General features: G+C 35.8%; 1 protein-coding gene and 1 long non-coding RNA gene across 5 annotated transcripts in view; one reads left to right on the top strand and one right to left on the bottom strand.

Moving 5' to 3' along the window:
* PREX2 (phosphatidylinositol-3,4,5-trisphosphate dependent Rac exchange factor 2) overlaps window positions 1–24,912 on the bottom strand; it is a 114,541-nt gene that overhangs the window by 1,618 nt on the left and 88,011 nt on the right. The window contains exons 31-39 of the mRNA XM_070747896.1: window positions 21,673–21,714; window positions 19,907–20,124; window positions 16,029–16,131; window positions 14,415–14,558; window positions 13,438–13,552; window positions 6,771–6,837; window positions 4,003–4,193; window positions 2,500–2,602; window positions 1,425–1,492 (exon numbers count right to left, since the gene is read on the bottom strand). Coding sequence (XP_070603997.1) covers window positions 1,425–1,492; window positions 2,500–2,602; window positions 4,003–4,193; window positions 6,771–6,837; window positions 13,438–13,552; window positions 14,415–14,558; window positions 16,029–16,131; window positions 19,907–20,124; window positions 21,673–21,714 — 1,051 coding nt within the window. The remainder of the gene's footprint in view (window positions 1–1,424; window positions 1,493–2,499; window positions 2,603–4,002; window positions 4,194–6,770; window positions 6,838–13,437; window positions 13,553–14,414; window positions 14,559–16,028; window positions 16,132–19,906; window positions 20,125–21,672; window positions 21,715–24,912) is intronic.
* The window catches only part of LOC139165030 (uncharacterized), an 86,949-nt gene that overhangs the window by 13,376 nt on the left and 48,661 nt on the right, over window positions 1–24,912 (top strand). The window lies entirely within an intron of this gene.

The raw sequence follows: 24,912 nt of genomic DNA, 5'->3' as shown, positions 1-24,912 counted from the left end.
TTCATTGCCTTGTCAGTAAAAAGTGCCTTGTCCTTCTCTGATTAATACCAAAGCACAAAGAAGAACAAAATAGCTGATGCTGATGCCTTGTGTGGTCATCACAGTGTCAGTATCAGGTCTCCAGGTAGACTTCACTCACTGACATCATGCAATGGAAAACACTCTGATTATTTTCCTAGCATGCTCAAAATTTCCAGCCCTGAGACTGTTCGATAAACAGCCAGAGTCAGCACATTTGTTTTGATACAATTCCCCTTATGTGCCTGCTTATTCTCTTATAATCCCTTCCTCTCCAATTAATATAAACATTAATTCCCTTCTTGTTAATTAACCCAGTACTGAGATGAGCATTCCATTGGGGGTAAGGGTGGGAAAAAAATAAAGCTGAAGTAAGCACAGTCACAGTCTTGTGATTTTTTTTCATATAGTGATGAGAACGACATGTATGTCATGTCCTTTAAACAGTCCCACCATTATAGTGGAAAGTAATAAAAACCAGACATCTCCTTCAAATTCATACAATTCAGCCCCAGGCAACACAACAAAATTTGGCAGTTTCAGCTTGTGATTCTCATTATTTGAAAACATGTTTTGTGGGATAGTGAGAAATTGCAATTTTATTTTGGGGACTTGCAATAGTGTCACAGGATTAGTAGGAGGCTCATGTTGATCCCCAATTAGATCTGTCATCATTTGAAAAGATCCTCAGCAAGAGAATTCTTCAGCATTTGATTAGAGAATAATTATTGATACTGGATTTTTTCCCCTCGTGCAATGACATGTTATTCCTGCATTTATGTATGTCCAATGGCATCTCATAATAGCAAATAGAGAGTCTTCTACTCCTTTCCCTGGTTCTGCCACTAATTAAATGGAAGGATATCACTGTATTCGGGGAAGATGACATAACCCACCTTTAGCATTTTTTCCCTACTTTAGAAATTTATTTAAACTACAGAAATATTTCAGGGCTTTAAAATACAGCTTTAATATTTATGATTCTTTCAAAGCTTCACTGACATCTCTTCAGGATGTAGCTAAGCACCATTCTGTGTTGTGAGCAAGTTGTACTATTTGTACTATAATATCTTTGGTATCGAGAGTTCTCCGTGTACTAGTTTTAATGAACTCTTTGTAAAAAAATAATTCAGAACACAAATTGTTACTTTTCTCTAGTACTACATTTAAAAAAAAACCTTGATGGTGTTCCTGCTGAGAAATCAATCGCCAAGTAAAAATAATTACAGTAAAAACTGATTCTAAAAAGGGTGTGTGTGTCTGTATTTAAATATTATTTCAAATCCAGGAAATAAACATGGATTTGAAATGATATTTTAAGCACAGGTTTTTTCCCCTGGCATATACCTGGCAAAAATCGTTTAAATTATTTCAGGAAAAAGAAATAGATTAAAATATTAAGTTACCTTGGAGCTGATGGCGGTGTTCGGTCCCTAACTCCTAAATTCTTTGCAGTATTTTGAACTCTTGCTCCCTGTAAAAATCAAAAATAGTTGTGGTTCCATAGGGATTTTTTAGACATTAGCTATGGTTATTATCAAACTAACCTTCAAAAATGAAAAAGGAAGAATATATAAATAACTATTTTTACTTCTATATCAGAAATATATGCATAAATATGCTGTTATTTTCATTCTGCCCTAATTCTCAGTGCCTTTTAACGAAACCATATTTTCCGGGGCTTACATAGTAGCTGCACAATTTCAAGAAAATATGCATTTGAGTTAATAAATTGTCAACACTGTATCCATTCCAAAACAGATTGCTGCACACTGTTGGTACTCCTTGAATTCAAACATTAATTTTCTGTTATTGAACCTACCAGTTCTTTAAGAAAACACTGACAGGTACAGTATGCAAAGCAATTTCAGAGCACTTTCTTGGTCTTCAATCCAAGTACTACATATTTTTAATGAAATACTTGACAATATGGGCTGAACATCATACTAATTCAGTACATCACTGGCTTGAAAATCATTTTTAAATAACACTAATCAATTGTTCATCATCAATATTCTATTTCTATAGTCACCCTTCTCAGCAAAAGATTCTGGGCAGCTCACAATTCAGAAATAATTACAATTATCTTTTCAAAAATTTAAACGATAAAAATTGTAAAACCATTAAAACACTAAAAATCATTCAAATATCTAAAGAAGACTAACATGAACATTTTAAATGATCTAGCTAGGTCAGAGAAATGATTTGAGAGTTTTAAAAAATTGACCCATAATTGCAGGTTGTTACAGATATGGAATCCTTGGTTTGGTAATGGCAGTTAAAAGAAAGATGCTAGAATAAGAATTTATTGCAAACTGAATATGAGCCTTGTGAATGAATGAATGAATGAATGAATGAATGAATAAATAAATAAATAAATATGAATACAATTTTAGGCAGAGAATAATTTCCAAAATAGGCATCTTATATATATTTTAAAAAACCTTGAAAAAAAGGCTACTAAAGGGAGATTTAACTTACTTGCTTGCGCATCACATCTGTAGCTTGGAGGATATAGCGAGGAGGTAGACCATGACTCCGAGCAAGAATTATTGCTTGTTCTAAAGTGATGCTCAGAGTGCAGCTAAACCAAAATCAAAGTAATCAATTAAAGTATTTATTTTACACATTAAACAAATTTATGACTCACATAGGTGGCCCCAAGTGGCTTACAAACACATTCAATGTTGGTATTTAATGTTGGTATTATAATTTGCTGTAAGCTGCTGTTGTAATGTTTTAATTTTCAAATTCAATTACTAACTGAGAAAGTTAGCTTGATCATTCACTCTAAAAAGAGACCAAGTTTATTTGTATGTCTGATAGTAAATCTAAACATGCTCCACATAATGCTGTAAGGCTTAAAAGGAAGAAATATATATTACAATGAAATACTGTGTACAATAACTCTTCTTGCTTTGATACAATATTAGACATTGATCAAACTTCTGCATTTTACTCTACTTTTTTTTAACTTGTTGGATACTAGATATTTAATTCTTCTCCCTGAAATTAAAAAAGTTTAAAGAACCAAACCATATCCAAATAATCTGCAGCTGACCAAGATTATGCCAAAATAATAAATCATGTCTAGCAATGTCAAGATGCATTCTTCCCTTTTATACTTAGATCACAAATGTCACTGTTGTGACATTATAGTTATGTCACAACAGTGGTGGGTTGCTACCGGTATACATCCGGAGCTCTGTTCCAATAACGGATGCCAGATTGTGCAATTTGCATGCGACCGCTCCAGTGCCATCTTCACCAGCCCCTCGGGCAGCGGCATCTTTTTCCTGAATTTTTGGGGCTTTTTTTGCTTCCACACACATGACTTTTTACCAATTTATTTTGGCAAATATCAATTCTATTTTAAAATATATATTTTACAGAACATGAAAAATGCTACATATAGCCATGATGGCCCAATAGAGGTCTACTCATGCAATGATTTATTGGAATTATTTTACAATTTTCTGTGAAGCAGTTCTGTATTGCTAATGACTGGAGCAGCATAAATAATTGCAAGATAGTTATTAATGTTCATATCCATATCCATACCAGTGGTGGGATTCAAAAATTTATTTATTTATTATTGTGGCTGTGGCTTGGTGGGCGTAGCAGTGGAAGGATACTGTAAAATCTCCATTCCCACCTCACTCCATGGGAAAGATACTGCAAATTCTCCACTTCCCAAACCCCAGGGGAAGGTTACTGCAAAAAGCCCATTTCCTCCCAATCAGCTGGGACTGCATAGGCAGAGAATAGATGGGGGCGGGGGCGGTCAGATGTGGTGTTTACTGGTTCTCTGAACTACTCAAAATTTCCACTACTGATTTCCCAGAACTACTCAAAATTTCTGCTATCAGTTTTCTAGAACTGGTCAGAACCTGCTGGAACCCACTTCTGATCCATACCCACCTTATTATTCTTGAGTATGGACAACAATTAACAGTAATTTTTAGCAAAGATAAATTACTATACCGGTGAACTCCGCTGTTGCATAAAACGATGTGGCAAGCTCCCAGCCTGCTGCAGAGTTCTGAAGAGACAGAGAGCAGTCCAACTCCAGAAGCACCACAAGCTGTGTAAGCACAGGCTGCTGTGCGCTTGGATCTTATGAAAGACGCCATCAATCGGTAAAGCTCATCCAAAGAATTGATAGGCCTCATTAGCTGCCAAGTAAAATACAATGCTATTATCATTAAAAGACAATATACTGAAAATGTGATATTATAACTTAAATTAAAAAAATTAAAAAATGTAGCTGTAAGGATGAAGTCCTAACTTTTATTATTTCTATAACTCAGATGATGATCAATTACTAAACTTAAATCTTAAAGTTCCGACTATACAATACCTACAGTAAACTATAGCAAGCAAAAACATAAATTATAAAATACACAACTGAAATCAATGCAACACAATTAAAATCAGTTAAAGGTTTGTGGAAGAGACTGCATTACATTACAAAGCCAAAATCATACAGAAAAGATTATTTCTCATATGGGTCTAATTTTATTCACCATGCCTCTTTATATACTCTTTGGCAATCTCTTAGGCATTATTTTTCACTTCAATGCTTTCTTAATTGCTTTTGACTGCACTAGAGTAGTTATACTATTCTGTCTAGTGACTCTCAATAAACACATGACTAGAAGACATTAGCTGTAATTTTTTTATTACTACATTTTTTTTCTGAAGACACTGATGAGATTAAGGCTAAGTACAGCCTGACAATGGTGTCCTCAATAGAATGAAAATCTCACACCATGAGATGAAAACAAATGTGGTATCTGACATTTTAAAATTTATAGTCACTCACCATGCCAAACAAATTAACTACAGTTGTAAATCTTGGAAAATAGATGGGATCTTTCCAATTTCTCAATATTCAGCACTTAAATTTTATTATTGAGGGTCTGTTCTAGGTCCTATTCTTTTTAATATGTTTGTGAGTGACATAGGAGAAGGTTTGGTAGGGAAGGTTTGCCTATTTGCTGATGACTCTAAAGTGTGCAATAGGGTTGATATTCCTGGAGGGGTCTGTAATATGGTAAATGATTTAGCGTTACTAGATAAATGGTCAAAGCAATGGAAACTGCAGTTTAATGTTTCCAAATGTAAAATAATGCACTTGGGGAAAAGGAATCCTAAATCTGAGTATTGCATTGGCAGTTCTGTGATAGCAAAAACTTCAGAAGAGAAGGATTTAGGGGTAGTGATTTCTGACAGTCTCAAAATGGGTGAGCAGTGTGGTCGGGCGGTAGGAAAGGCAAGCAGGATGCTTGGCTGCATAGCTAGAGGTATAACAAGCAGGAAGAGGGAGATTGTGATCCCCTTATATAGAGCGCTGGTGAGACCACATTTGGAGTACTGTGTTCAGTTCTGGAGACCTCACCTACAAAAAGATATTGACAAAATTGAACGGGTCCAAAGACAAGAATGGTGGAAGGTCTTAAGTATAAAACATATCAGGAAAGACTTAATGAACTCAATCTGTATAGTCTGGAAGACAGAAGGAAAAGGGGGGACATGATCGAAACATTTAAATATGTTAAAGGGTTAAATAAGGTTCAGGAGGGAAGTGTTTTTAACAGGAAAGTGAACACAAGAACAAGGGGACACAATCTGAAGTTAGTTGTGTGAAAGATCAAAGGCAACATGAGAAAATATTATTTTACTGAAAGAGTAGTAGATCCTTGGAACAAACTTCCAGCAGACGTGGTTGGTAAATCCACAGTAACCGAATTTAAACATGCCTGGGATAAACATATATCCATTGTAAGATAAAATACAGGAAATAGTAAAAGGGCAGACTAGATGGACCATGGGGTCTTTTTCTGCCGTCAGTCTTCTATGTTTCTATGTTTCTATATTTCATGCAACTTAAGGTTATATCCATATGTATGAAATATAAGGCATTTTTGCTCACGTAGCAGCATGCGCTGCTTCACAATATAGATAAACCTCGACTTACAACTTACAAATCATTCATTTAATGACTATTTAAAGTTATAACAGCATTGAAAAAATGACTTATGACCATTTTTCATACTTATGACTGTGGCATTCCCCCACCCCGATGATTTTACATGATCAAAATCTGGGTGCTCGGCATGTGGCACATATTTATTATGGTTGTAGTAACTCAAGGCCTTTTATGATCATCTGATAAATATAATATAAGAGCCGGGTGGCACAGCAGGTAGAGTGTTGTACTGCAGGCCACTGAAGCTGACTGTAGACCTGAAGGTCAGCGGTTCAAATCTCATCACTGGCTCAAGGTTGACTCAGCCTTCCATCCTTCTGAGGTGGGTAAAATGAGGACCTGGATTGTGGGGGCAATAGGCTGGCTCTGTTAAAAAGTGCTATTGCTAACATGTTGTAAGCCGCCCTGAGTCTAAGGAGAAGGGCAGCATAAACATCGAACAAATAAATAAAAACAATGGGAATGTCAGATTAATATAACAACCGTGTTACTACGTACCTGAACTGTACTTATTCACTAAATAAGAAAAAGAAAGATAGCAAAATGGAGCAAAATCCATTTAACAACTCTCTTGCTTAGTAACAGAAATTTTGGGCTCAGTTGTGGCCACAAGCAGGGGTGGGTTCCTCCGGGTTAGGACCAGATCTTTTTTTCAGAATTTTTGACAATTTCTTTACTCTTTGGACATTGTTTCCTCTGCTGCTACTTGAAAAAGGCTCCTCCCACCCTGGTGCTACTTTAATCACATTTATTGATTTACCTTATCTATATAAGCAGCTTTTGATGTTGAATTAGGAGGAAGATTTGATTTGTCCAGATAAAATGCTCTGCAAAAAAGACACCCACAATATATTAATATTTCTCAAGAATATTTATAAAATAAATGCATTCAGTCTTTCTGTGACATGTTAAAGTGTTTACAACCCTGAAATTTCAGGACATTAAATATGAACTGCTTTACAAATCCCTATGTGGTAAAAATAATTTTGAGGTACTTAAAGCTGAATTAAAAGCATCCTACTACAGAATATAAACAAACACTCAGTAGACAGTAAAGAGAATAGAGTTTTAAGTTATAAAGTTCTTTTTACATGTTTAGAATTCTTGATGTTCATACCAGATTTGATCACAATAACAGCAGCTTTTTTGAAAATCACCAGTTAATAAAAATTTAAGAAACTGATTTAAGAAAAAGATTCATGCCACCAATGCAGTATAAATCTGTAACTGTTAAATGTATAACGATATAAAGTTTCAGAGATCAAAATCATTTTGGACACAAACTAAAAATGTATTCAGAATGTTTGAAAAACATACAAAATATCCAATTCCAGAGTTGTTCTTAGCTTCAGATTTTGCCCAAAATCTCAGGCATCAGAAGAAGTAGACTGCTGCACATTCTGTGAAAGCATGATCCAAATAATTTTTAAAACTTACTAGGGAGTAAGAACCACACTGACTTGGAACTTTTTCTCCTTGTTGCTGTTGGTACACTTTTAAATATAACTTTTCAATATTTAAAAATGGGTAGAATGGTGGCAGTGTTGTAAAATATCACATACAGTTTATGGGTGAATACAAACATGATTAATTTGGAGTGGTGCATACGTCTACAAATGTGCAGTGGTGCTGCTGGGAGAGTCCTTTTTAAATATTGTTCTGAATTTTTTTCACACAAGTTAAAAAATGACAGTTACCGTGTTTCCCCGAAAGTAAGACAGTGTCTTACTTTCTTTTTATCCCCAAAAGCCCCACTATGTCTTACTTTCAGGGTATGTCTTATATTGGAAAAAAAATTGTCGAATTTTTTGTTTTAACCATAAAATTAACATTTAGACGCGGTGACGTATGGAGGGGGGGCGGCGCGGAAGTGGGCAGGAGGCGGCGCTCATGAAGATCAGAGGGAGGTGGCAGACGCGGCGACGTATGGAGAGGGGGACGGTGCGGACGTGGGCAGGAGGCGGCGCGCAGCTAGATGAGAGGGAGGCGGAAATACCCCCGTGTTTCCCCGAAAGTAAGACATATGTCTTACTTTTGGGGTACGGCTTATATTAGCCGACCCCCCTGAAACCCCCGATACGTCTTACAATCGGGGGTGTCTTACTATCGGGGAAACAGGGTAGCTTTGTATCTAAAGCAGGACAAGGATTCTTCATGGCCTCCCAGTTTCTTGTCCAGTGCCTTACTCACTACATCAGAATGGTCGTGGAGGGAAGGCTAATTAGACTTTTAAAATATGACATATCAAAAAAATTATTTCCTCCTTAATTAACTTAATTAACTTCCAGTGGCTTTTCACAGAAGGCTATTTGGTGTTTCTGAGAACCTGGGAAGCTGTGGATAGCATACAAATTGGCAAAGCACTTCACTTAATTATTAAATGCTTGTTGAGAACCTCAATCAGATATTATGAGGAAAGCTAATGGAAAAGTTGGCTTGTTATCTGAAAAAGACACAGTTTTTTAATTTATTTAAAATGATAAGGATGAAATCTGAATGCTTATGCATGTATACAAACTGCTTTACAGCTTTTAAAATTTAGTAGATATTTTTGAAGGTTTTTTTAAAGGTGGTATTTTGTTGTTTTTTTGGTAAACAGTTGGTCTGACTTGCTACTTATCATTCTTCGGTTGAAGGAGCAGAATTTTAAACCTTCTGTTGGTAAGCCCAGGTTACTTAATGTAAGAGCATGAGTCTGCTCCTGTATACCAACAGCTGCTCCGTTTGTAAATAATGCTCAATGCATTTGAATACAATTCACCTTTTCCCCAACTGTCCTCGCCATCTGCAGTTCACAATTCTCTGGTGAAACACAGAATTCCCTGGCCTCCCCACTTTTGACAGAAGACTCTATTTTCCTTCTTTGCTCTTCTACCTCTTTCACTGCATTTTAACTAGTACAAAAGGAAGCTGAACGTTTCATACCGTGTTTCCCCAAAAGTAAGACAGTGTCTTACTTTCTTTTTACCACCAAAAGCCCCACTATGTCTTACTTTCGGGGTATGTCTTACATTGGAAAAAAATTGAAAGGGTCGCGTTCCCGAAGGCATCTCCCCAGAGTCCAGAAGGGCAGCCGCGGGACAGGAGCCTCGTGAGCCCTTTTCCAAGTTCAACCTCAGGGCTCCAAGCGGCGTGCAGACGTGGAGCCGCAGACGCGTGTCGGGGAAGTGTGTGTCTGGAGGGGAGGAGCCGCTCTGCGCAGTTGGGCAGCCCCACCTGCCTGCCGGAAAGGAGGCGAGCGAAGGAGGGCGCAGCTCCGGCCGCTCGCCTCGGAGCCGGTCGGCCTCGCTGGCCGCTTGCAGCCGAGCCTCGGCAGGACTCGGTTGCTGGGACGAGCGCCTTCGCTGCAAGCCGTCGCCCGCTCGGCTCGCTTCGGACCAGCGCCGTCCTTCGCTTTGCCAAGCCGGGGAAGAGGCGGTGGCGCTGCGGCGAGGCGAAGGCGAGGGGCGCGCAGGGAGCTTGGAAGCGACGTCATCGGGCTTCCCTCCCGGCAATACCCCCGTGTTTCCCCGAAAGTAAGACATATGTCTTACTTTCGGGGTACGGCTTATATTAGCCGACCCCCCTGAAACCCCCGATACGTCTTACAATCGGGGGTGTCTTACTATCGGGGAAACAGGGTAGTTTTCCTCTCATATTTATATATTGTGTAGTGAATCTTTTAATGTTGTGTGATAGGGCAGTTGCTTGTTTATTGTTGCCTCCACCCTGTATCACATTGGTTCAGTTGTATGGCTTTATAAAAATGAAGACAGGTTTGCCACCACTTTCTTCCCATCCTCCACCCCAACCATCTTTTTTTCTTCCTTTTTTAAAAATATGACTTTCAGCTTTTGTAACCTGGGATTAGAGAGGGAGAGCAAGAGAAAAATCTGGCAGGAATGAAAATTATATCTTATGTAGGTGGGGTGGAATTCTTTATCCTTCGTGTTGGGAGAAGTTGTGTCCAAAAAGATAAAAAAAATTGTGCATCAGCTGTCTTTGAATAAATGCATTGTTTTGCTTTGTTGTAGTAGTAGTAGTAGTAGTAGTAGTAGTAGTAGTAGTAGTAATAATAATAATAATAATAATAATAAGTGGACATTTGAAAACCATCGGAATTGACAAAATCTCCATCTGTCAATTGCAAAAGGCCACTTTACTGGGATCAGCAAACACCACGCAGTCCTAGGTGCTTGGGAAGTGCCCGACTGGTGATGAAATACGAAATCCAGCATAGTGATCTCGTTTGCTGTGTTGTATTGACATAATAATAATAATAATAATAATAATAATAATAATAATAATAATATAACAACAACAATAGAGCTGGAAGGGACCTTGGAGGTCTTCTAGTCCAACCCCCTGCTCAGGCAGGAAACACTTTAAACAAATGGTTATCCAACATCTTCTTAAAAACTTCTAGCGTTGGTGCATTCACAACGTCTGGAGACAAGCTGTTCTGCTGATTAATTGTTCTAACTGTCAGGAAATGTCTCCTTAGTTCTAAGTTGCTTCTCTCCTTAATTAGTTTCTACCCATTGGCTCTTGTTCTACCCTCAGATGCTTTAGAGACTTTGACTCCCTCTTCTTTGTGGCAGCCCCTGAGATATTAGAACACTGCTATTATATTATCCCCAGTCCTTCTTTTCATAGTGGAGTTAGGTAAAGCAACGTGAGGCTTCCCACCCTTATCACCTCTCCCAAACAGATCTCGGTGGTTCAGGAGTGAGGAAAACTGAAAGAGAAATGCATACAAACTATAGCCTCACTTTGCAGCTCTGAAGAAAAAAACCGAAAAGCTGTTTTTCAAATCTGGTTTGAATGGGACCAGGATTGTTCCAATGAAGTTGATTTGAAGGCAATTTAGAACAGACAAAAGGAAGTATTTATCTACACAGTGCATAATGAACTAGTGGAATTCTTTATTGCAAACTGTGTTGACAGATCTTAATAGAGGATTATAGAATGTAAAGATTGAAAGGGATCTTAGAAATCAATTACTTCAACCCTATGTCCACCACAGAGATCCCCCAAAAAAATAGATATCAAAATTATTTTGAAAATTTCCAACAAAGGACAATCAACCACCTGTATTTCGTGGTTATGCTAAGAACCATTGAGACATCCTCCTCAGTTGATATATATTTTAATTTTTGTACTCAAATTGGTTTAGAATTTATTAAGATTGATTGTTATTTCATAGTTACTTAATGGGACAGACGGCCATGCAAATTGAATAAATGAACACCTAAAGAAAATGAGATTTTAACTTGTATTATGTTTTATTTTATTTTTAAAAATCCTCAAGCAACACATAAATTAATGACAGGAAGAGTCTAGTAAACTAACAACCCTGTCTTCTACCAAATATATCAATACAATCTAGGTAAGTAGAGAAAGTTAACTCCTGGCCCCATAAGGATTATTCTGGAAATTTCTTCTGATTGAAATCATTCTGATTCTTCTGATTGAAATCATCTTCAATGAAGGTTCAGAGTAAATAGACACCGCTAACCACAGAGGAGACAGAAAGAGAGAGAGAGAAAAATAAAAGAAGGGAGGGAAGGAAGGAAAGGAGGGAGGGAGGACTACAAACCTGGCTGACTGGCACTAGACAGCTTCAGAGGATGCTTTGACACATCACAACAAAGGCTGGATGGCACCTCAGAGGTCATCTAGTCCAACCTCCTGCTCCCTGGCAAAATAGACTGCTAAATTGGCTGCACCCACCCACTCACATGACCACACCTACCTGGCCTACAAGCCACTCCCACAAAATAAGCTACTCCCACAGAACTGGTAGGGGGGGAAAATTCACATTTTACCCCTGATGCACAACTTTCACAGGTAAGCATTTTCAGGTTGAAAGGGAATTAAGCTAATTGAGATTAGAAAAACAAATCTAGTTCTTAGGGCTGCAGTCTACTAAGCTAGAACTTTGTCTTAGTTTTATCATTTGGCATTTCATGAGGATGTATTCAACCTGAAAAGAAATTATATTGCATTGTGGAAACAATATAAGAATAAGGATATTATTTGGAACAAGACAGATGGGAAATATAACAAAAGAGTGGTGCATGAATGATATTACAGTTGTTGCTAACTCAATAAATTTGCTGCTAAAGTTGGATTCACATAGAAATACAATTACTTTGTACAATATAAAATACTGATTTTGTTACTAAGAGAGAAGAATGGAAGATAACATACTGTTCTGATGCACTGTGGTACTGAAATAAAATTACTGTTATTTGTCTTTAAACCACTTGAGCAATAAAAAAGGGTAAATTTTAAAGCATTTGGAAGGAAAGGTGAAATACAATTCTAATCTGAACATCTATTTTAATTTGTGAGAAAAATATGAATTACTGTTTTTTTAAATCACGCGACTAAGTTAATGAGAAATTCATATTAAAAGCTCATCAGCAACATAAATGAGTTATCATGGTCATAAGAGATGATTTGTTATGCTATGCTCATCAGTCTTTTTTACATAACTGGTAAGATTTAGATTCACTTCCATCTTTAAAAGAGGCAGTTATACAACAAAATTGTATTTATTTTATTTTGTTATTGGTAGTATACATAGATATAACACTGTTTATATATATGAGAATATTAATATGTACTAATAAGAGGGAAACATTAGGAAAGGAAAGTGAAGCCTTTATTGTTTGTTTGTTTGTTTGTTTGTTTATTGGATTTGTATGCTGCCCCTCTCCGAAGACTCGGGCGGCTAACAACAATAATAAGACAGCATATAATAATAATCCAATACTAAAAACAATTAAAAACCCATTATAATAAAAACCAAACAGACATACAGACATACCATGCATAAAATTGTAACGGCTTAGGGGGAAAGAGTATCTCAGTTCCCCCATGCCTGGCGGCAGAGGTGGGTTTTAAGTAGCTTACGAAAGGCAAGGAGGGTGGGGGCAATTCTAATCTCTGGGGGGAGTTGGTTCCAGAGGGCTGGGGCCGCCACAGAGAAGGCTCTTCCCCTGGGTCCTGCCAAGCGGCATTAGGTAGGCATGCTGGTGCACTTATGCACGCCCCTTACTGACCTCTTAGGTCAGGTCAATAGTGAGGTCAATGTGAGGTCAATAGTGGATAGTCTAAGAATATGCTTGAAGGTTCACAGTATTGGAAAAAGTCAAATAGTGGCAGTGAAATAATAAAACAAAAACCATAGTACAGGCTCTGTGAAATACAAAAAATGCATGTAGGGATTATATTGGAAATTATATGTGATCTGTTCAGGTGTCTGTCTTTATTTCCCCTATATAATCAGTCAAAATATTAACTAGACTGATTCCAGATTGGAAAAAAGAAAAAATTGAATGTGTTTGCATACTATGATCCACTAAAGGACCTTTGCTCATATTGTTTTAGCATCGTGACCTAAGTTTGTGCTTAGAAATAACAAATAGCTATTTACTCACCTGAGTTTTTGATTATACTGTTTTACTTTTTCCAATGAAGCTGCATTAATTTGAGCTTGAAATTCTTCTACTGATACATTGTCTCTATAATAATATCCTTCCATACTTTCCAGTGCTATAAAATAATGAAAAAGAAATAACACAGGTTCATATCAAACCGATCCATTGATTTATTTTTCCCGGTTTTCCTATATATCTATAGTTACTGTAATTCTCCAGACATGATATTGCTATTCCACAGCTAACACAAACCACATAAGACTGAAATGCACATGGTCTTATTACCTAAAATAAAACCATTCCTGAAGAACATATTTTCTCTTAAGTAGAAAAATATCAGAAGCATGTTCTTTTCTGTAGCTTTAAATATACAATACTACATGTTAAGTAAGAATGTTGTGCATAGAGAACATATACATTCCTATAGGTTACCATCAAATTAAACACATAAGATTATACTAACCTAAGTTATCTGCAATAGCCTTTTTCAATTCAGTAACACATTTGTTCTTTATTTATTACAAGAGTTTATATTATGCTTTCAAGATAAAAAACATTCTGAAACCATATAAACATACTGGCAAAATTTGAAAACAAATTTTAAACTTTTAGATCAGTGTTTTTCAAATCTGGCAACTTTAATGAAAATGCATTTCAACTTCCAGAATTCCACAAAAGCACATGTTAAAAACAAACATTTGTAGAACTTAGCAAATTCAAACATACAAGAAGATATCGATCTACACACCATTGTACAAACAAATGAATATATTAAAAATAAAAGAAGACATTAATAAGGTAAGTGAGAAAAAATATTCAAATATGTAGAATATATAGAATTACATACATATATTTTACTTATGCATGATGTGATTTTCTTCAAAATACTGCTATATCCGTGAATACCTCTGAATGTCAGTAACTGTGTATATATTTTTAAAAACTGTTAAAAGTAGAGGCACTTGAAAATATTTTACCTTGTGCAAATAAAACTGGGTAAAGTTTAAAACCTCCACCATTTTTCAGTCTTTGAGGAAGCTGTTCAAAATTGTAACTATCAAGATAAAAATAAATTTTCATAGCTTGCCGACTTCCTTCTGCTTGATATGTGATCGGCATATCTAAAAATAAAACAAAATAACATTTTAGTCAAAATTATCAATCCAAATTGATAATTATTAGGAGCAACAATCCAGCAACCTTCTCGCAAAGATTTACAAATATTTTTAAAAGTAAAACTAAATCAACAATCAACCAAAATATCACAATCTTTGTGGTGTCATAGGAAATATAGTTCAGATTAAAAATTTAAGTTGACCCACTATCTGAATGCCAAACATTGAATCCTTCTGCCACAATATTTGTGTAAATAAAAATACTAATTTTATCTTACACTATCATCACATAGTTAATTTTCTTACCTTATACTGTTGGATAAAGATATGAAAATGCAGTAATAATGTACTACATGGAGTAATGGTGATGTTAACAGGAATCATTAATTGATCAAATGAAATCCCAATAAGAATACTAAATGGGACCATTTCAATTATTAAGCATTTATTTTTAAAAAATACATACTTTTTAGTGTCTAAAATCCTACAAGAATTCTTGCATAAATATTAAAAGATTTCAGCCACTTTTAATTTTAAAAATTTAGTAAAATTTGTAATACTCCCAATCAGGGAAGACTACTTCTTGTATAGGTTCTTTTGTATATACCATTGCTTTAAGGGGAAAAAAACCCTGAAATTGTGACTGATGTCAACTTGAAAAGCTTTGCAAGGTTGTTCATTGAAGAATGTGATTTATGACATACCCAGTGAGGAGACATATCATGGGGGCGGCCCCGTAAATTACATGAGGTCAGAGCTGATTCTACCTGAGTAATTGCTGGAACGTTGCTCCTAATAAATGAATGGATTTATTTTGAAACTTGGCTTGTACCTCATGAATTAATTAGCGCATCTTTCGGAAACTTCATAGCTGTATTCATGCATTGTGTTCATAGTGAGACTTAAATAAAGACTTTCTGCCCATCTATTTCTTCTGACTGCTTCTCTAATTATTCTCTTTTCTCCTCTAACTTGTACTAATGTCTGCAACTATCACAAGTAATTTAAACCTACTGTATTTGCTAGGTGCTATGAATAAAGAAGTAGCATCAAGGTTAAAATGAGATTGGGGTGCCAGTTTGGTATAGAGGTAAAGGTCTTGGCTTAGAAAACAGGAGACCATGCGTTTTAGTCCCACTTCAGGCATGAAAGTTGGCTGAGTAACCTTGGGCCAATCACTCCCTCTCAGTTCAACTCATCTCACAGGTTTCTCATTATGGAGGAGGAAAAGGAAGAGGAAGATTATGTTTGTCATCTTGAGTTACTTTTGAAGTAAGAAAGGTGGAATAAATATTGCATACCATATTACCATTCACCTCAAAATGGTTAAAAGTTGAAAATTTTGCATATTCATAAAGATGCAAAGATGATTACTATACAAGCAAATGGGACACAAGTGAAAATTGTACTTTTATCCTCTAATATTTTATAATGAATATTGAAAGGGGAAATTTAAGTATACTGTGCAATACTCACTTGCTACTAAAGGTTCCTGTTCAGAGTGTTTAAAATAAAATGTAACTTTCTCCAAATCAAATAATGCAATCAATGTGTCTTCTAGCATAGCTTGTTCATCAGTCTGAAAATATACATATAGACAGAATGTAGTAATCATGCTAGATTGATGATTATAAACATTAACTGCAGATGGTCATATCCTCTTTCACTGAAGTAATAAACTCACTCATCAGTAAATTAATATGGATTGACTTCTACTGAATTTTACTCCATCTTCTCTTGTCAAATTATTAGCAACAATGTATACAGAACCAAAAGTTAATTACAGTACTGTGTTGTCTGTGTAATTTAATTGCACAGAATTTTAATTGTTCAAGTAAATGAGTATATTTAAAATGTGTTACTACAAACCAAGCTACTTACACTGGCTTTTGTATGTTACAATATATACTGAATACACTGAAAAGAAGATGGAGTTTTATATTAGTGTGGCTTCTAAAATAATTTGTAGTTTTCTCATGTTGCTAACAAAGAAAACTTTGACATAGAACTATAGCCTGTTAGAAGGCAGATTTATAGAAGTCAGAAGGGCAAAAAAATCAAGGATTTTTCATTATTTTCTAATCAGTCAAATGCAAAATAATGTATATGTATCACAACTTCCAGAGATCATTAAGATATTAAAGGTCAGCTACCTTTCATCAACCTAATGTCATCCAGTGTACAGTGGTACCTCGAGATACGAGTTTAATTCGTTCCGGACCTGGGCTCTTAAGTCGAGCAGCTCTTATCTCGAACGACTTTTCCCCATAGGAATTAATGTAAATAATTTTAATTGGTTCCAGCCCTCAAAAAACTCACAAAGTTAGTCTAAATTATGCAGAAAGACATGTTTTTAATGAAGAAATGTACATGTACATATAAATGAATAATGAAGTTTCTTTCACTTAACTTGTAAACTTTCTTAAACTTTTAAATTTACATATGTTCAACTTCTCTGCCACCCAATCCTGTAGGACAGAGGTCCCCAACCCTTTTTGCACCAGGGACCGGCTTTAAGCGATCAAGAGAGGAATGGGTGAATGAATGGACGGAGGGTGGGAAGGAAGGAAAGAGGGAAGGGACAGGAACAGAGGAAGGAAGCAAGGAAACTTATGAAAGGGGAGAGTAAGAGAGGAATGAGTGAAGGGAGGGAGGGAGGGAAGAAGGTGGGAAGGAGAAAGAAAAGAAGAAATAGAGGAATGGAAGGTAAAAGAGAGAAAGAAAAAGAGCAAGAAAGAAAGAAAGAAAGAAAGAAAGAAAGGGGGAAGGGACAGGAACAGAGGAAGGAAGCAAGGAAACTTATGAAAGGGGAGAGTAAGAGAGGAATGAGTGAAGGGAGGGAGGGAAGAAGGTGGGAAGGAGAAAGAAAAGAAGAAATAGAGGAAGGGAAGGTAAAAGAGAGAAAGAAAAAGAGCAAGAAAGAAAGAAAGAAAGAAAGGGGGAAGGGACAGGAACAGAGGAAGGAAGCAAGGAAACTTATGAAAGGGGAGAGTAAGAGGGGAATGAGTGAAGGGAGGGAGGGAGGGAAGAAGGTGGGAAGGAGAAAGAAAAGAAGAAATAGAAGGGAAGGTAAAAGAGAGAAAGAAAAAGAGCAAGAAAGAAAGCTGCAAGCACCCCCCCGAGCCCCCCAGGCCGGCTGCAACCTTTTAAAACACGCGCGCCGCTTCGCAGCTGTCTCCTGAAGCCGAACGCGGAAGTTAGCGTTTGGCTTCAGGAGACAGCTCCTTGGCGCTTGTATCTCGAATTTGGGCTTGTAAGTAGAACAAAAATATCTCTCCCCTCCCAGCTCTTATCTCGAGTTGCTCTTAAGTAGAGCAGCTCTTATGTCGGGGTTCCACTGTACTTTATAAACAACACTTAGAATTCTCAGCCGACATGGGCAGTATTTATTTAGGAATTTTGGGGAGTATAGTGCAATATACATTTTATTATTATTATTATTATTATTATTATTATTATTATTATTATTATTATTATTAATTAGATTTGTATGCCGCCCCTCTCCGCAGACTCCGGGCGGCTCAAATGTATGGCACAAAGTTGGGAAAGGCTGCAACTTTTTGATCCAGACATGCAAGATTTGTTGGCTTAATGGGCATATCTCTGCTACAGTCCCCATCTTGTGGAATAGTTTCCCTTTGGAGATTAGAATCACTTTTAACTCTTTGGACTTTTTACAATGCTATTTACTTTCATAGAATTTTAATTGTGCAAGTAAATGCATATACAGTATTTAAAATGTGTTAGTGCAACTTAAGTGCTTATCCTGGCTTTGTAAGTTACGATATTTGAAAAGAAAATGAAGTTCTGTATTGTGACTTTTAAAATAATTTGTAAGTTTCTTACATTCCAATCATGGGGCTCTTAGTTAATCTTTACTACTGTTTGTATTTATTTTCTGGATGTTTATACATTTGCTAACTTAATTCTTTTATAATTGTAAGCAGCCCAGAGTCACTTGAATTGGGCAGAAATTGAATGAATAAATAAATATCTAAAATTCATGGCTACACAAACAAACAAATACAGAACGGGCTGCCGTGGCAGTTTGGTTATTCCAATTCATTTGGATTTCATTTGGCAGGTTTCCAACATCACAGAGGTATATATATATTAAATTGTTCATGGCTTCCCATAAAATCTATTCAAGATTTATCTGTCCACATCCCAGACCAAGATCATTCTGGGATTTTTTTTCCTCTGTAGGAGAACACATTTCCAAACAAACAACTAGGCCCATGATGATGAACCTATGGCATGTGTGCTAGAGGTGACACACAGAGCCCTCTCTGTAGCATGTGCTCTGGAAATCCAAAGACCAGCTGGTTGACACTTCGGCATGTACAAAGATCAGGTGACCGGTGCGCAGGTGCACACAGGAAATCCGAAGACCAGGTGTCTGACATGCACATGCTGATCTTTGTATTTCTGATGCTCCTGCGCATGCATGCGTTCCAGTTTGGGCACGCTGTACTGGAAAGGTTTGCCATCACTAAACTTAGGCTGTATTTTCCAACAACACATGCGTGAGGTTGACACTTCATTTGTAGCTTTCCGAAATTTCTCTTCGTTAATCAAAATAACTAGTTGAAAATTAAGCTCAGCTAAAAAGGGATCTGATGGGTGCCAAGAGATCTCTGTGGACACATCGGTGGCCTGAAATATCATGCTGGGGAAAACAGCTTCAAAATTGAGGAATATAGGATATAAAACCACAGGAATAAAAGAGGGTGACAACTCAGTAATAGTTAAGAAGAAACTATTTTCTATGGAATAAATTTAAAACATAATTATCTATTTATTTGTTTAATTCGATTTATAGGCCCTTCTCCTTGTAGACTCAATAAGTCAATAATGTAACAGCATTAACAACTACAATATAATGTGTTCATTCCAGATAGAAATCCTATGAGAGTTCGACAATAGTCAATTTAAGGACTAAGCTGTACCACCGCTTTTATTGAAACTTGAGTGAAACTAAAGTAGATTCAATCAAATGGATCCTGGTATATCACAGGTTACAAGAAGTCCCGGAGAAAAATTTTATTCACTTATCAAGACCTTCCCAAGGATGTAGGATAGGCAGGTGTTAACATTTGGTGGTGTTAGAGATATGGAAAGATTATTATTAGTGTTTTTTAAATTTATTGGCCACCTAGCTCACTGTGGAGGCTTCCTAATACAGTTGACCTACTGGTTTCATTTACCAAGTGTTCAGAATAATATAGAATGTTATCAGTCAATATTCAACATCAATTTGGAAAAAATGCTCTTTTACAAAATTTTATTTTAGGTTTTTTTCAGGATAATAAAATATTGGTCAATATTATATAGACATTCATAGGAATTCTCACCAGGTTTGGTGACAGAAGTGACTGGAAGTAAAGGAGAACACCTGCAGTAGATATCTGTTCCAACCATCTCCTACTGGCCTCTTGTGTTTCCACTTCACATTCCTTGCCATTGTCAAACATTTGATTTAAGGCAGCCATTAATTGCTCTGAAAATGCACAAACTGTAGCAACTAGACTCTGGCAGAAGACCATGTCTCTCCTGAGCTGTATCTCACTATCTGAAAAAAGCATAATAAGAAAAATAGGTGAAAAGTCATCTACATTGATGAGAAAGTAAGCATAGTCCTAAGCATTGATCTTGTTTTCTGGGAACAAAAATTGCTATTAAGCACCAAATAATATAGTGTTTCCCCTTGATAACAATATCACAGCATCCTGCGGTCACATGATCACCATTTGCAACCTTCAAATAAGATCTTGTCTTTTTTTTTTTTTAACCCTAAAATAAGTGCTTGACCTTATTACTATGCACTCAAAAGCCCGATAGGGCTTATTATCAGGGGATGTCTGATAATCCTGTGGTGGAAACAGGATATATACTTGTAGGTTCATTTGATTCCACAGGCTGATAAAAGAAATGCCATGCTATCGCTATAGAGTAAGCTTGTAGATTATAGGTACATCATAAAGGAATGTAATTATTAAATTATTCTACTTTAGTACACACCCATGTCAAATTAAAACCCCACTCTTTGCTGTGGAATCTTGTTTAATTTAAATGTGTATGCTATACTGTAATGCTTTTTTTATTCTGCATGCACATCTAATACATATCCACAAGTTAGTCTACTTTCCTGGCAACTGCCTTCTATATTATAAATGTACCAGTTATCTCTTTATGTTCCAATCTAATATGTGCTTGTTCAGAAAGTCCAATAAGATTCATGGCTCTTTCTCACTCATGTATCTATAGAGGAAGTCCTTGTTAACAACCAGTCATTCAGCAACTGTTTTGATGGTGCTGAACAAAGAGGGCTTACAATATTTCTACATAGTTATAGCTATCACCGCATCTCCACAGCACATGATCACAATTCAGCTGCTTGGCAATTGGTTCACAATAGCTTGATAACAATATCACAGCATCCTGTGGTCACCTGATCATCATTTGCAACCTTCACTATCAGCTTCCAACAAACAAAATCAACAGGAAAGCCAGCAGAAAGTTACAGATGTTGACTATGTGACATTCTTGCTTAATGACAAAGAATGATTTGCTTAACAATGGCAACTAGAAGTGCTAGGATCTCTATTAATCACACTTTATGACTAAGTCAGTTAGCTGTATAAGTTGTGGTCTCCATTGCCATTGTTAAATAAAGAGCACCTGTAATTGGATTTATATGCAAGAACTTCCTGGTGATATTACTCATCTGTGCCTCAAAAGTCCAGAAGGTGTAATTATCCAGATCAGATTAATATCAATTACAAAATATTAAACCATTTAAAGAAGATGTTGGATAACCATTTGTCTGAAGAAGTGTAGGGTTTCCTCCCTAAGCTGGGGGTTGGACTAGAAGACCTCCAAGATTCCTTCCAACTTTGTTGTTGTTGTTGTTGTTGTTGTTATAAGTACCAATAAAAAGAATATTTGTAGCTCAGTATTGAACTGTGGGATTCTTGGTGATCTCCGACCTTGGTTGTTTTCTTACAAATGTTTCATTATCAAACCACATACACATGATGTTACTTGGTTTGGTAATGAAACATCTACAAGAAAACAATCAAGCTCAGAAAGTTGATCAACAGCTCCAAATAAAAATTACCTGTATATTCAAGAAGTGCCAGAAGGACTCTTGCTTTTAATTCTGGAAAAAAGAAAAATAGAAGAACCTGAAGAGACAAAATCATGTTTGGCACTCAGCCTAGAGATGCTTGTCCCTTTCTATTCAACCCTAAATTTCTATTATTAAACAATATGTCTTTCAATCAATAGTCACAGGAACAACAAGGATCTTTATATCTTTCTATTTAAAATGACACCATAGTCTTTTTTCTTTGGATCATGATTTTTTTTTCTCCAACAAAAAGTTAAAAAACAATGCATAGTTTCCAACACAAAATCCAGCTTATTGTCAAACATATAGAAAATTTTTCTTTTTACTTTGTAATCATTCAATGGAGGGTCTTATATCTCTTTCTTTCACAAAGTAACTGTAAAAACATATAATATCTTACATATTCAAAAACCTCTTAAAGTATAACTTTTCTCTAATATTAAGACATTACGATCATTTTTACATTAATTGCTGGTCATCAAATGCACTTATTTGAATCTTACAAATCTATTGAGCTCATTATTTCAAAAAGCAATTTTCTTATAATCTTTTAAGCCAAGTAGGTTATATATAAAATAATTCTTCATATTGCAGCAAAAAAATCTAATAAACCATAATTCTAATGGTTATTCCAAATAGTTATTCCAATAAGAAAGTATATAATATTTTATAATAATAAAGTAGATTGTATATAAAGTAAATTTAAATATCACAACTTTAAAAAGCTAAGTAACTTTTTTTAAAAAGTTTGAATATGTTTACACTAAATTATTCCAATAATATTTTTTTGTGTGTTATATCAATACATAGTGCTACCACCATTACTCATCTTCTCCCATCTGGGTTATACTGTATTATTTAAAACTCAATCTTCTTGTCTCAATTTTGTCAATAGTATCTTATTATTAAAACATCAAAACATCAGTAAATCTTAATTCTCAATCCATTCATAAAATTTTCCCCAAATTCTATAATAATCAGAATCTTGTTTATCTTTAAGTTTCAAAGTCAACCTATTCATCTCTGCACAATCCATAATTTTCTTTAAAACTTCCATTTCAGTTGGCGTTCTATTCCATTTCCAATTTTGTGCATAGGCAATTCTCGCATCAATTACTATGTGTATAATTAAGTATATTTCTTCTTTATTAAAACCTTCCGGTAAAATACTCAGAAGGTATATTTCTGGTTTTAATTCAAGAGACTTTTTCAGACACCATAATCAATGAAATATAAAGACTATACATATAGGGTAAAATAAAGAAAAATCAAAGAAAACAGTGAGTCCAGTAAAATTACCAACAGCTTTGCCATCAAACACCATTTATTATTTCAGGGATAACTATCTACAGTACACGAAAAAATATTTAATCATATGTGCCGTTATGGCACATAAAATTCAGAAAATAGACTAAAGACATAGCAAAACTGTTCAATGAAGGCTGGAATTTACCATGATTAATGTATTAACAAATTGCTGGAACAATAAAAAATGTTCTCAGGCTAGAAGGAGAGACCTTGAGAGCATTTGAAGCACTTATTCAAAACCAAGATTATCTATTATCCTATGTACAAATTATTGCTAAAATATGAAAAGGTGATTAATCAAAAATTGTACAAAGTGAATGCAAAACTTCAAAGAAGTAATCATAGTATAACAATGAGAAGAGCTATGAAAGAAGTCAATAAAATGAAGTCAATAAAAATTATAATTTTAGGGGAAATAGATATAAAATGTTTTACAGATTGCATATACAGTAACTTCATCAATAATTACCAAGCTAGATAAATAAAGCAAAGATAAATGTTGGAGGTGCTACAATGAATAACATTTTACTATTTATCATGATCATGTAAAAAAAAAAAAATCAAAAGTACCAGAAATAAATACTTTGAAATATTTGGAAATTTTTAAAATTAAAATTGAACTGAAATCACAAACTTTTATATTATGTACCATTACAAAAACATAAATGAAAAATCTATCTCTATTGAGATAGATGCTAAAAGCTGTAAGAGCAAATTTGGTAAAACATTGCAAAAGAGAAACTTTGTCCAAAAAAAGGGCTTAAGCATGGTTCCTTCTTGGTTTGCCAAAAGATGCTATTGGAATGGAAAGGGTCCAGATGGATTGTGGAACAGAGTAGATTGCAGGTATGAAAACTTGGAACTGGAACTGTATGAATCAAGATGAGGGAAAAGATACCATGAAGATCAATGAGGCAGTGGACTCCTGGAAAAGAACGTAGGACTAAAGATGACTCCGCATCATACGAAGCCAATGATTACAATGAAATACAGGGAACAGCTGAGTAGATCAGTTCCTTCAACCCTCTCTGGATAAAAAGAGAATATAAAGCAACCATCTCCAGGTTGGAGAAATGGAACCTGAGAAAATTTTCCCTACTTGCACCAGCCATAATTTTTACATTTCCTTTACTAATCACGTTTGGAAATTATTTTATTAATTGTTTAAAAAAAAATTAATCTCTTCAAAATGACAAGGATGAAAATCCTGGGTGAGTTCTTTGATTCTTATTAGAGAGGTACCTCTACCTACGATCATCTCTACTTACGAACATTTCTAGATAAGAACCGGGTGTTCAAGATTTTTTTGCCTCTTCTCAAGAACCATTTTCCACTTACAAACCGGAGCCTCCAAACTGTAACCGGAATAGGCAGGGAGAAGCCTCTGTGGGACCTCTTGGGAATCTCTTGGGAGGAAACAGGGCCTCCACCCTCCCTATGGTTTCCCCAATCGCACGCATTATTTGCTTTTACATTGATTCCTCTGGGAAAAATTGCTTCTTCTTATAATCCTTTCTACTTAAGAACCTGGTCACGGAACAAATTAAGTTTGTAAGTAGAGGTACCATTGTATAAGAAAATAAAGCTGTATAACATTTAAGAATTTAAAATAAACAACAAAAAGTAAGACCAGTTTTTCACTATAGAAATTTTTTGATGAACTAAGGCAGGGCTCCCCAACCCTCAAGCCACAGCCCGCTACTGGGCCTTGGCCTATTGACAACTGGGTCACAGGCTGGCACATATGCGCACATGTACATGCAACTCCACTTGTGTGAGCAGCATGTCAGCGTGCATGTGCACAGTTCAACTTGCAGTCCACCTGTGTGTGCATCCACAAACACTGACCCACGCAAGTTGAGCTGCATGTGTGTGCCAGCCTGCCATTCAAATAATCCTGTTCCCATCTCCCCTCTAGCA

This window comes from Erythrolamprus reginae, chromosome 3 (assembly GCF_031021105.1).
Source record: "Erythrolamprus reginae isolate rEryReg1 chromosome 3, rEryReg1.hap1, whole genome shotgun sequence".
Lineage (NCBI taxonomy): Eukaryota > Metazoa > Chordata > Lepidosauria > Squamata > Dipsadidae > Erythrolamprus > Erythrolamprus reginae.
This window is presented reverse-complemented; position numbering and strand designations above follow the sequence as displayed.